The 13,077-nt window shown below is 53.9% G+C and overlaps 1 protein-coding gene across 3 annotated transcripts; it reads right to left on the reverse strand.

Moving 5' to 3' along the window:
- Positions 1–3,179: 3,179 nt before the first annotated feature.
- SELENBP1 (selenium binding protein 1) lies at positions 3,180–11,912 on the reverse strand. 3 transcript variants are annotated; one of them, XM_009181024.3, is made up of 12 exons: positions 11,812–11,912; positions 8,909–8,965; positions 8,639–8,751; positions 8,200–8,385; positions 7,393–7,513; positions 5,956–6,138; positions 5,512–5,690; positions 5,005–5,083; positions 4,801–4,922; positions 4,423–4,515; positions 4,160–4,278; positions 3,180–3,960 (listed from the first exon to the last, which is right to left on the reverse strand). In XM_009181024.3, exons 1-12 carry the CDS (start codon positions 11,813–11,815, stop codon positions 3,798–3,800), a joined length of 1,419 nt encoding a protein of 472 aa, XP_009179288.1. In that variant the 5' UTR covers positions 11,816–11,912; the 3' UTR covers positions 3,180–3,797.
- Between the last annotated feature and the right edge of the window lie 1,165 nt (positions 11,913–13,077).

Here is a 13,077-nt window from a genome sequence, read left to right on the forward strand (position 1 = left end):
GTGGTTCACTTGTGTAATCCCAGAACTTTGCAAGGCTGAGGCAAGATGATCACTTGAGCCCAGGAGTTTGAGACCAACCTGAGCAATATAGGGAAACTTTATCTTGAAGAAGAAGAAAGAAGAAAAGAAGAAGAAGGAGGAGAAGGAGGAAGGAAGGAGAAAAAGAGGAAGAAGAAGGAGAAGAAAGAAGAAGAGGAGGAGGAATAAGAAGGAGGAGGAGGGCCAGGCGCGGTGGCTCAAGCCTGTAATCCCAGCACTTTGGGAGGCCGAGACGGGCGGATCACGAGGTCAGCAGATCGAGACCATCTTGGCTAACAGGGTGAAACCCCGTCTCTACTAAAAAATACAAAAAGCTAGCCGGGCGAGGTGGCGGGCGCCTGTAGTCTCAGCTACTCGGGAGGCTGAGGCAGGAGAATGGCGTGAACCCGGGAGGCGGAGCTTGCAGTGAGCTGAGATCCGGCCACCGCACTCCAGCCTGGGCGACAGAGCGAGACTCCGTCTAAAAAAAAAAAAAAAAAAAAAAAAAGAAGGAGGAGGAGGAGAAGAGGAAGAGGTGGAAGAGGAGGAGGAGGAGGAGGAAGAGGCAGAGGGAGAAGAGGAAGAAATGAAGAAGAGGAAGAAGAAAGAAGAAGAAGAAGAAGAGGAAGAGGAGGAGGAGGAGGAGGAGGAGGAGCACCTAGCACAGGGAAAGGAGACATCTCTGAGTAAGGTTCTAAAATACCATCTGGGTGAGGAGACAAGAGTGCCATGGCCTGGCCTGTTGGATTGGTTCACCATGGTGTTCTTACCCCTCCTGTGTGTTAATGTTTCTGTATTCTAGGTAGAGGTGACACATTTAACCTCCTGATATGGTTTGGATCTGTGTCTCCATCATATCTCATGTTTAGTGGTAATCCCTAGTGTTGGAGGTAGAGCCTGGTGGGAGGCCTCAAAGGTATTTCAGAGACCTTTGCAGCAGCTCCTCCCATCACAGGTCCAGAGGCCTAGGAGGACTGAATGTTTTTGTGGGCCATGTCCAGGGCCCCCCTGCTCTGTACTGCTCCCTGCATTCCAGCTGCTCCAGCTCCAGGTGGTGGCTCAAAGAGGCCCAGGTATAGCTTGGGCCACTGCTCCAGAGAGTGCAAACCTAAGCCTTGGCAGCTTCCACATGGTGTTAAGCCTGAAGCTGTGCAGAGTGCAAGAGTTGAGGCTTGGGAGCCTCCACCTAGATTTCAGAGGATGTATGGAGAAGCCTGGGCTCCAAGCAGAAGCCTGCTACAGAGGCAGAACACTTATGGAGAACCTTTACTAGGGTGGGGTGGAGGAGAAATGTGGAGTTGGAGCGCCCACACAGAGTCCCCACTGGGGTGCTGCCTAGTAGAGCTGTGAGAAGAGGGCCACTGTCTTCCAGACCCCAGAATGGTAGATCCACTGCCAGCTGGCACCCTGCAGCTGGAAAAGCCACAGGCACTCAACACCAGCCCATGAGAGCAGTCATGGGGGCTGAACCCTGCAAAACCACAGGGGCAGAGCCCAAGGCCTTGGGAGCCCACCCCTAGCACCAGTGTGCCCTGGATTTGGGACATGGCATCAAAGGAGATTATTTTGGAGTATTAATATTTAACAACTGCCCTGCTGCGTTTTGGACTTGCATGGGGCCTGAAGCCCCTTTCATTTGGCTCATTTCTCCCTTTTGGCATGGGAGTATTTACCCAATGCCTATACTCCCATTGTATCTTGGGAGTAACTAACTTGTTTTTTATTTTACAGGCTCATAGGTGGAAGGGACTTGCTTTTTCTCAGATGAGACTTTGGGCTTCGGACTTTTAAGTTAATGCTGGAATGAATTAAGACTTTGGGGATTGGCCGGGCGCGGTGGCTCAAGCCTGTAATCCCAGCACTTTGGGAAGCTGAGGCCAGGTGGATCCACGAGGTCAGAGTCAGAGACCATCCCTGGCTAACAGGTGAAACCCGATCTCTACTAAATACAGAAACTAGCCCGGAGGCCGAGGTGGTGAGGCGCCTGTAGTCCCAGCTACTCCCGGGAGGCTGAGGCAGAGAATAAGTGAACCAGGGCCAGACTTACAGTGAGCTGAGATCCGACACTGCACTCCCAGCCGGGCAAGAAGGCTGAGACTCCGTCTCAAAAAAAAAAAAAATCAAAACTAGCCGAGGCCCGAGGTGGCTGAGCGCCTGTAGTCCCAGCTACTGGGAGGCTGAGGCAGGAGAATAGCCTAAGCCAGGGCCGGGCACAGTGAGCTGAGATCAGGCCCTGCACCCCAGCCTGGGTGACAGAAGCGAGACTCACGTCTCAAAAAAAAAAAAAAAAAAAAAAAAAAAAAGACTTTGGGGATTATTGGAAAGGCATGATTGTATTTTGAAAGGTGAAAGGGGCGGGCGTGGTGGCTCAAGCCTGTAATCCCAGCACTTTGGGAGCCGAGGCAGGTGGATCCGCGAGGTTAGGAATCAAGACCATCCTGGCTAACACGGTGAAACCGTCTCCTACTAAAAGTACAAAAAAAACTAGCCGGGCGAGGTGGCGGGCGCCTGTAGTCCCAGCTACTCGGGAGGCTGAGGCAGGAGAATGGCGTGAACCCGGGAGGCAGAGCTTGCAGTGAGCTGAGATCCGGCCACCACACTCCAGCCTGGGTGACAGAGCGAGACTCCGTCTCAAAAAAAAAAAAAAAAAAAATGAAAGGTGAAAAGGATGTGAGATTTGGGAGGGGGCAGCAGCAGAATGATATGGTTTGAACCTGTGTCTCCAACAAATCTCATGTCAAATTATAATTCCCAGTGTTGGAGGTGGGGCCTGGTGGGAGATGACTGGATCATGGGGGATGGGTTTCTCATAAATGGTTTAGCACCACCCTACCTTGGTACTATCCTCGAGATCATGAGTGGGTTCTCCTGAGATCTGATTGTTTAAAAGTGTGTGGCACCTCACCCTCACTCTCTCTGTCTCTTGCTCCTACTCTGGCTACGTGATGTTTGTGCTCCTCCTTCACCTCTGCCACGACTGTAAGTTTCCTGAGGCCTCCCGAGAAGCTGGGCAGATGCCAGCGTCATGCTTCCTGTAGAGCCTGCAGAACCATGAGCCAATTAAACCTCTTTTCTTTATAAATTACCCAGTCTCAGGTATTTCTTTACAGCAATGCAAGAGCAGCCTAATAAACCTCCCAACAACTGAGTTCTCCCAGTAGTCTTGCCATCAGTGGAAATTTATTACACTATACAGAACAGGGGTCCTGGGGTCTCCTGTGTGTGAGGGAGCATATTACATTGTCTTGGGAGTGATGGGTGAGATTTTTAGGTTCATTAAAAGAAAGCATGGGTTAAAAAAACAAAACTTCAGAAACACCAATTTACATTCTCTACCCCCAGGTCTCCTTGTGACAATCATCCCCAAAATTTTCAGATTCTGTCTGGCCGTAAAAGTGAGATTTTGGCATTATCAGCATCACTGGTGTGAACTAGTTACCATAACCCCCCCAGAGGCCTCTTTAGCCTTTTCTTGTACAAGATACAAAGCGTAGACAGAAGAGGAGACACAGGCCTCAGGCCCCCAAAGACAAGGCCATCTGAAGAACAGGGTCAACAGTTTATTTCTTGGTGCCTCCAAGAGCTCATGGAAAAGCAGCACAGTGAGCAACAAGCAACAGTGGTCAGTAAATGGATACCACTCAACACGTTGCCACAGTCTCAGCTTGGCTGTGTGGTACATGCTGCCAAGGGTTGGGTGCCAAGAGAGAGCGGAATGAAGCCAGGTCCCCAAGGAAGTGAGGGCTCAAAATATGGACTGAGGGTGATGAGGGTGGAGTTCAAATCCAGATGTCAGAGCTACAATCGCCCCCAGGGTAGCGGAGTTCATGGGCGAGGGCTGGGCCTAGAGGCTCCTTCCCGAAGTCCACCAGGAAGTTGGGGTTCAACTTCAGCCCTCCTTTTACTGTGTCTACATCAACCTGCAGCATCACAGAGCCTTCCCTGGTGGAAAAGGGGAATGGGGTAAGGGAGAAGTCAGAGATTTTAGGGGAAGGCTCCTGAGGAACAAGGAATGACCAGGGTCTTGATGGGCCATCTGTGTGGTGGGGTACAGGGGTCTCCCTAAGGAGTCTTCAGAAAGCCAAACGACCCCTCTGGAAGAGGAGGGCTGGGGAGGTGAGCCCATGTGTCTGCTTCTCACCTGATGAGATCAGGGTAAAACTGCTTGTCCCAGGCGCTGTACAGCGACGTGGTCACGTAGAGGCGCTTCCCGTCCAGGCTGAGCTGGATCATCTGAGGGCCTCCAGCCACCCGTTTTCCCTTGGGAAAACCAGGGGTCAGAGCCCAGGGTAACACACAGATCCTAGGCACCACCCCAAACCCAAGAGCATGCTCAGCTGCTCCCCCACATATTCCTCAAGCATGGGTCTGAGGGGTCCAGCAAGTAGGGGGAGAGGCTCTTACCTTGACCACCAGGGGCTCTGGCTGGGACTTTAGTTCCTGGTCCTCTAGCACTTGCACGGGGCCTCCCTTAACGATGCTGCCCCCGAGGAAGAGCTGGATGGGGAGGTGCAGAGGATAAGGAGGACCGTAGTGGGAGGCGCACATGTTGCAGGAAGAGCAGCTTGCCTGACTGGGATCCCTCTTTCCTTTCAGACATGCTCTGCATGCCCATCCCTGGCCTAGACAGTCCTGGGCCTGCGCTGTCCCGCAGCCCACATGTCTGCTTTTCCTGCACCTCCCTCATCATCCGCCAGCTGCTTCAGACCATCCACCCCATCCCCAGATTCTCTTATCCTTCCTTCCTTCCTTCCCTTCTGCTCCTCCTGCCAGGGCCCCCACCTGTCCTGTGAGGCGGGGCCTCTGTGGATCAGAGACATCATACTGCCTCAGGTCCCCGTGCAGCCAGTTGCTGAAGTACAGGAAGCGGTCATCCAGGGACAGCAGGATGTCGGTGATCAGGCCTGGGGGCGGGGGTGAGTAGAGCCTTTAAGGACTCTTGTTTGCCAGGCCAAGAATCAACTTTCCCGTGCCCTAGGCACTCACCTGGCATTTCGGGCAGCAGCCAGCCCTTCACTTTCTTGGGGGGCACCTGGATCACCTTCTCCACTGACCAAGTACCTCCCTACATTGAGGGGTGGAGGGTTAGGTTAGCTGGCAGAGAGGTGAGCCTATCAGAATTGGGGACTGAGGGTTAGATCTGGGTTGCCCAGACCTGGGAGGGAGAGAATAGATGACCAGCCTTCTTGCCACTAGGATCTAACTCCATGCAAGCCCCTTTAGGCAGGGGTTGTGTCTGCTTCATCACTGCATTCCCAGAACATAGCACAGTGCCCAGCACAGAAATTCACTGAGTAGTTTTTGAATGAATGAATAAATATGGCCAGTTAGGGTTCAGGCAGAAGTTGGCCTACCACTGAGAGAAGAGAGACAAGGCATGCAGCCTCGTTTTTTTCGTTCCTGGAGATGCCTGGGAGCACCATTACAGAAGCCTGCTTAGGTAGAGCTGCTGACAAAACTACTGGGAGGGGAGGGCCAGAGGGCGTATGTCACCTCGTTCTTGTAGAAGCGCTGGATGGTGGAGCTGAGCGCGCAGCCCACAAAGCCTTGGGCAGCATCTGGGTTGTGCAGGAAGCGGATCTCCAATGGAATAAGCCCATCTTTTAGAGACAGGGTCTGCACGATCTCATGGCGCTGCCAGTCCCATACATATAAGTGGCTCCCGTACAGCCCTGGGGTGGGAGTGGGGCCGGAGGATAGGCTCAGCATCGGGGGTTGGAAGGCATGGGCAGACAGGCCACTAATCAGGGCAGAAGGTTAAGAAATGGATTGGAGGGATCAGGAGGACGCTTGAGCAATCTGAGCATGCAGTGCATCCTATGCCATCTCCCTCAGATTCTGGAGCCACAGGAGGGAAGTGCGGGGCTGGGAGATTTGGAGCAGAAAGCAAGGGGATGTGGGCCCAAGGCTCCTGCTGGCCCGTGGGGGGATTCTCACCAGCCTCCACATCAGCGGGATTGAAGCCATCTCGTAAAACATTGGGAGCTGCCCACTCAGTGCTGATCATGACATTGTGTCGAGGCTGGTACCAGAAGTCATAGCCCAATGGCGCAGCACCCCCAGGTCGCTCCCATGTCCCCTTCACCTCGAATGTCTCCCCATCCAGCAGCACAAAACCCCCTGAACAGGGAAGGAAGTAGGGTGGCAGGTAGAGGCAGTAGAGACACTAACCCCACCCTCCAGCCCTCTCCCCCAGGCATGTCTAAGACGCTGAAAGCCCATTGCCTCCACCTCCACTGCTGGATTTGCCAGCTCCTTAAATTCAGGCATCCATGGCTGGGGGCACAGTGGCTCATACCCGTAATCCCAGCACTGTGGGAGGCTGAGGCGGGCGGATCACTTGAGGTCAGGAGTTCAAGAACAGCCTGGCCAACATGGTGAAACCCTGTCTCTATCAAAAATACAAAAAATTACCCAGGCATGGTGTCACGTGCCTGTAATCCCAGCTACTCAGGAGCTTGAACCAGTGAGGTGGAGGTTGGAGTGAGCTGAGATTGCGCCACTGCGCACCAGCAGCCTGGGCAACAGACCGAGACTCCATCTCAAAAAAAAAAAAGGAAAAGAAAAAGTAAATAAAAAATTCAGGCATCCAAAGGGTCTCACCCAGGCATTCAAAGGTGGCCAGGTGGCAGGGGGTGCTTTACCCTAGTGCCCCTGTCTCCTATCAACTTCATCCCTCTCTCAGACCACAGCAGAAATGTTTCTCCTACGATATCTTCTGGGACTCAGTACCCGGTATTCTGTTGTCCAGCCTCCCACTTTTGGAGTGGGATTCCTCCCAGAGTCTAAGCTCCATTCTGCTCACTACATTTTTTTTGAGATAAGGTCTCACTCTGACGCCCAAGCTGAAATGCTGTGGTTCAATCACAGCTCGTTGCAGCCTCGACCTCCCTGGGCTCAGGTGATCCTCCTACCTCAGCCTCTTGAGAAGTGGGGGTTACAGGCCTGCACCACCACACCCAGCTAATTTGTGTATTTTTAGTGCAGAGTTGCCAGTGCCAACTCTGTGTTATCGGCAGACGACACACAGACGGGATTTCACGATGTTGGCCAGGCTGGTTTGGAATTCCTGAGCTCAGGCGATCCGCTGGCCTCGGCCTCTTGAAGTGCTGGGATTATAGGTATAAAGCACCACACCTGGCCTGTTTTGACTATAACTTTGAACTGAATTCATCAGTGAAGACTCATCTTAATAGAAATATTCAAAACTGAAGTTACTTGCTAACATTTAAAATACTGACTGGGATCCAGCTCACTGGTTCTCCTTGGAAAGTCATTCCATCCCTCCCCTTCCATTCTGCTCCTCCCACAGAACAATGCTTTCCACATTTCACAGCTATGGAAGTTTTCATGAGCACATATGCTGGCAGGTACCTTTGCCATTGCCCTTGAGGTCTCCCAGGGAGCTGATCATCACCTCCCCGCTGGCCAGGCAGTGGCTGGTGTGGAGAAAGGCCAGTCCGCACTTGGCATGGATGTCCTTGGGCTCAATGACCTGGAAGGGGTGGGGAATGGTGTCAGAATCATACGGGACTGGGAGTCCCTGCTCTTAACCGCCATACTCCTCCTACTTCTATCTGCTGACTCTGTCATCTTTTCCTTCAAAACATGGACACAACTCTCCCTGTGGGAATATGACAGAGATTCAGTCTGGTAACTTCTACAGAGCAGCAAGGGAAAGTCAGAGAGATTGCTAATAACTGCCCGGGCAGGAAGCGCTGACCTTTCCCCGTGTGTCCTGAAGGCACACGCAGCCCTGTGAAACCATAAGCTCCTCCCGGGCTGGCCCAGACCTGTGTTAACTCTGTATTACCAGTAGACAACACAGTACGTGCTCGGCACCAAGAGTGCACTAAACAAAGTGTTGGGAGGGACTGGAGTTTTTAAGAGAAGCCCCGAGCTCCTAACCGCATAGGGGGAGTAAATGGCTCCCCCCCTCTCTCAGAGTAAAACAAGAAGCCTCCTCCCTCTTCTCCAGTGCCCTGGTCACCGTGCTGGAGGGTGATGACCCAGAATGCCTGGGTAGACTCTGCTCTGAAGTCCAACCTCCCTCCCTGCTGCCGAGCCAGATCCTGTGTAAGAGCTGGAGGCTGCTGGTTTAGGTCTGGCTTCCTGCCCGTAGGCTGCCTGGGGTGGCAGGTGTCTTGTGGTCTACTGAGCTGGCAAGGGCAGAAGACATGCCTTGTGCAGCTTTGGGGCCCGGGGCTCAGAGCTCACGTCCACCACATAGATGCGAGAGGAGATGAGACTGGGCAGCACCAGCTTGGTGCGCGACTTGCTGCTATCACCGAAGCAGCTGCTGCAGGTGTTCCATCCTGAGTGATGCAGCTCATCCTTCAGGTTGGGCATGGGCAGCCGGTGGATGACCTAGGATGTGGGGAGATGGGGTGCTCTTCCAGGCCACGCCTCTGTCCGCTTCTGGAAGAGGGGCCCCTGTGGACCTATTTTGGTTTGGAAGCACAGCACAGGCTGGATTTCAGCACTCCCCTTGTCCCAGGTTGAGCCTGCACATCCATACCCAGGGAGGGCCAAGAAGGATAGAGCTGGGAAGGGGGGCCCCAGGGCCAGGGAGGAAGGCAGCTACACTCTTAAAGTAGCTGGTGCCCAAGCCCTGCCTTACCTGGCAATACTGGGGAGACTTGGGGTCAACATCCACAGTGGCCAGGTAATCTGGGGCCTCAGTGCCGGTGTTTCGGTAAATGCAGGGCAGGTAGACGATCTCTTCTCTGGGTCCTGCAGGGTAGAAAGCAGGCAGCAGGGACGGCAGGGTGGGAAGGAAGGGCAGGGGAAGTGCTGGGTGTGCCAGAGGGTGGGGGCTAGGTCTGAAGTCCCTCCACCCCTGGCTGTGGAATCAGCAGTAGGGCACTGGCTCTCAGACCATGGCAATTACCTTTCATAGCCTCCAGAGGGGTGGAGTAGCCGGGTCCACAGTTCCCACATTTTGTAGCTGTGGAAGCAATGGGGCACATTGGTTGGGCCACACTCTGGAGGGTGAAGGCTCCCTCCCCACATCCTGCAGCATACATCCCAGTGGGCCACGGCAGTGCGGCTGGCCTACGTCCCCAATCCAGCCTCATTGCTCTGGCCTGTCCTCTCTGCCCCCTCAGAGCCCTGATGAGGGTGAGGTTGTGCTGGGAAGAGCTGGAGACACATGACCTGAAGGTAGACAGACAGTCCAGCAGGGCCCAGGGAGGGCCGGAGGAGGGCTGATGCAGCTGGGGTCGTGTGGTGTAGTGAATATGACACAGACTCGGAGCCCAACCCCAGCCCGCCACTGACTAGCCAGGGGAGCTTGGGCAAAGTACTGAAGCTCCTCGACCTCAATTTCTGCATCGTCTGTAAAACGGAGATGGTAAGAATTCCACAGTGGGCTTTTACGAGAAGTAAACACAAGGATGCAGTTGGTGTGCAGCTCTCTGCTTGTCTGGCCAAAGCCCAGGCACCGTTCTTGGGGAGCCACTCTCAGGGAGAGAGCGTGGCGCCTGCTCAGCTCCCTTCACCAAGAGGTTTCTATATCAGGGGGAGGCCAATTCCTGCTTTTCTCTCCCCTGGGTCCTGATCCCAGGCTGCTAGCCAAGGGCTGGAGTACATAACTGAGAGTCTGGGGCTAATAGCAGCTGGAAGTCCTCAGGCCGGTTTCTACCCCTGGGTGTGCCCCACTTCCTTTATCTGGAAAGTGAGGTGTTTGGCCCAACTCTGGAGAGCTCAGAGGCCTGCCCACCAGAGAGGTAGGGAGCAACCCTTCCTATCTCTGAAGTCTGGCAAGAGGGGTCACACTAATCTCCAGGAGGGAAGTCAGCAGATGTGCAGCAGGGCTGGGACATCACAGCTGCCAGCACCCCAGCATCAGAGTTTGGGGCCTGCTGGGGAGCAGGGGCTAAAGAATAACCCAGACGGGGCGGCAGGCTGAAAGAAACCCTGGAGTGGAGTCCACAGGCCTGGGCCCTGTCTCCTGCCTTGTCCTGCGGCCAGTCCAGCCTCTGCCTTCACAGCTGGGCCGCAAGTGAGGAGCCAGGAGTAGGCAGAGTGGGGCCACCACTGGGGCTTGGGACTCCCACTCGCAGCAGCCAAAGGACTTAGGAAGCTGAGAGGCAGCAACAGCGTTCAGAGTCTGGAAACCTGGTTTCAAGTCCCAGGTCTGATGCTCCGTTTCTCCAGTTTCTCCTCTTCATTTATGAAAAGTGGGCAATAATGATATTCTACCTACTTCTCTAGGTAGATATGGAGGACAAATAAGACTATGTATTTCAAAGTCGTTTCATAAAACTGAATTAGGCCATGTGCGGTGGCTCACACCTGTAATCCCAGCACTTTGGGAGGCTGAGGCGGACAGATTACCTAATGTCAGGAGTTTGAGACCAGCCTCGCCAACATGGCAAAATCCTGTCTCTATTAAAAATACAAAAATTAACTGGACGTGGTGGCGTACACCTGTAATCCCAGCTACTTGGGAGGCTGAGGCAGGAGAATGGCTTGAACCCGGGAGGTGGAGGCTGCAGTGAGCCGAGATCGCACCACTGCACTCCAGTCTGGGCTACAAGAGTGAAATTCTGACTCAAAAAAAAAAACAAACAACAAAAAACAGCGAGTTACTGTGTAAATATGGGAAGGGCTGTGCCAGAGGACAGGAGAATGCCAGAGAGTGCTTGATGCCCGGAGAGAGGGCTGGAGGTGAGGCAGGGAGAAAGAGAGAGAGAGATCCAGTTCTGCTACATAACCTTGCTAAGTCGGGGCTTGGCACCAGATGCCAGGGGGTGGGGAAGGAAGTTGCTGGATACAGAAGGGAAAGGAGGTTAAAAAACTCCAAGACATCAAGACAGAGATACAAAAACTACAAAGCCAGGGAGAAACTGAGAGGGAAGTAAAGGTGCAGAGGAGGAGCTGCCCGCTCTGCAGCCTCTGCTCACCCCCCACCCCAACAACCCCAGCAACCCCAGCAACCCCAGCAACCCCAGCCCCAGCATTTCGCAGGGTCAGGCCCAGCATGCCACCGCAGCCCCAGGGAGCATCATTCCTCTTTCTGGGGAATAGCCCCCATCTGAAGCATCTCAAGCAAGATCTCAGAGCAGCTTTGGGTTTGGGATGGACCCAGGGAAAGCTCAAGTGGGTTTTCCATGCCAGGCTGGCTGCTGGGCATTCGGCCAGCTGAGGAAGAGCCAGCCCCAAGTGGGGAAGGACTTCCCAACCAAACCCCAATTCCTTCTCAGCCTGTCACCCAGGAGCCCACGGATGGAGGAATAGCAGGGCCAAGGGGGATTTAGGGGTGGAGGAGGCATTGAAACAGGTCCCCAGTGAAAGAGCGCGGGGGTCTCTGATTTCCCTCCCAAAGAGCTTTGCTATGTGGGGTAGCTAGAGAGTGACCTGGGCACAGAAAAGCTTGGACTCCCTACCTCCCTCCCTGGAGTGCAAAGTTGGCCCAGGGCTGAAATCAGGATCATCTCTTTCCTATGTGAGGGCCAGGGACCGAGTGGTGTTCTCTAAGAGCGCCCCCGTCTGATTTTCCCAGCTGCAGAAAGGCACCCTGGCCCCAGCCTCTGCTGAATGGAGCCAAGTCAGGGCCCAGGATCCCACTTCCCAGCAGTGCCTCTGCCCACCTTCCTCAGAAAGTTTGGCTAAGCTGGGAAATGCAGTGGGGTGGTGGGGGAGGGGTGTGCAGACTGGGGACAATGAAGCAGAGTCCACTGCTCCCTCCCCAGCTACCCCCTCAGGTTTTCTAGCATTTTCTGGGGGAGGGCCTTCCAAGTTAGGGGCAGACAGAGCAGGCAATGCGTGATTGGAAGCCCCTCTCCTTACCCATGCTGCCAACTGGTACACTTTGATCCTGGCGGGTTTGCTGTGCTGGTGTTAGAGGCCGTTGTTCCAGGGAAGGAGCAAAGGGAGGGAATTTATACAACCAGCTGGGGGTGGGGCAGAGAAGGAGGAGGGCCCGGGCTGTAGCCCAGAGTGAACTACTCAGGGCAGCTGGCCAGGACACTCTCAAGTGGCCTAGGGCAACTGGTGTTTGAATTATGGGGTGTGCGTGTATGTGTTTAAGTGTGCATGTGTGGGAGCCTGTCCTTCCTTCCTTCCTTCCTTCCTTCCTTCCTTCCTTCCTTCCTTCCTTCCTTCCTTCCTTCCTTCCTTCCTTCCTTTCCTTTCCTTTCCTTTCCTTTCCTTTCTTTCTACAGGGTTTCACTCTTGCCCAGGCTGGAGTGCAGTGGCGCGATCTTGGCTCACTGCAGCCTCCGCCTCCTGGGTTCAAGCAATTCTCCTGCCTCATCCTCCCGAGTAGCTGGGATTACGGGTACCTGCCAGGTGTGCCAGGCCCAGCAATTTTGTATTTTTAGCAGAGAAGGGATTGCACCATGTTGGCCAGACTGGTCTCAAACTCCTGACCTCAGGTGATCCACCCATGTCAGCCTCCAAAAGTGCTGGGATTACAGGTGTGAGCTGCCGACCCCGGCCAGCTCATGCTCTTTAGTGGGTGCCTGGGTGTGTGTAGATGTGTGTATCTGGGCATGTGTGTGTTCCTGTATACCTGTGTGTTGCTCGTGCATGTGCCTGCATCAGTGTGTATCTGTGCCTGTGTGTGAATTTCCACCTGTGCGAATGTGCCTGTGAGTGTGCTTGTGTGTATTTGTACGTGTGTGTGTGTGTGCGCCTCTGTGAGTATGTGCCTGCCAGAGTATCTACACCTGTGTGGACATGTGCATAAGTGCCTGTGTATGTGTAGCGTGTGGCTATGTGGCTGTGTGTGTGCTTGTGTAAGCCTGCACATGTATGTGCTCCTGTGTCTCCAAATGCTCATCTTTGTATTTGGATCTGTCTCTTGGCATTTAGGGACACCCGGGACTGTGGGCCCATTTGCTCCTACCTCCACAGCCAGGGTCACCTCTTCCCTAAGATTGCCCTCTTATTCCAGATATTCATACTCTTTGGATAAAAGCTCTGGGGTGAAGTTTTTATTGGTTAGGAAAAAGAGTAAAGTCTGGGCTTGAGATCGCAAGTAGAATACAAGGTTTCCAAACCAGAGTGGAGGGAAGGGGAGCAAAATTGGGCCTTGATGCATTGGGTGTCTGT

This window comes from Papio anubis, chromosome 1 (genome assembly GCF_008728515.1).
Source record: "Papio anubis isolate 15944 chromosome 1, Panubis1.0, whole genome shotgun sequence".
Lineage (NCBI taxonomy): Eukaryota > Metazoa > Chordata > Mammalia > Primates > Cercopithecidae > Papio > Papio anubis.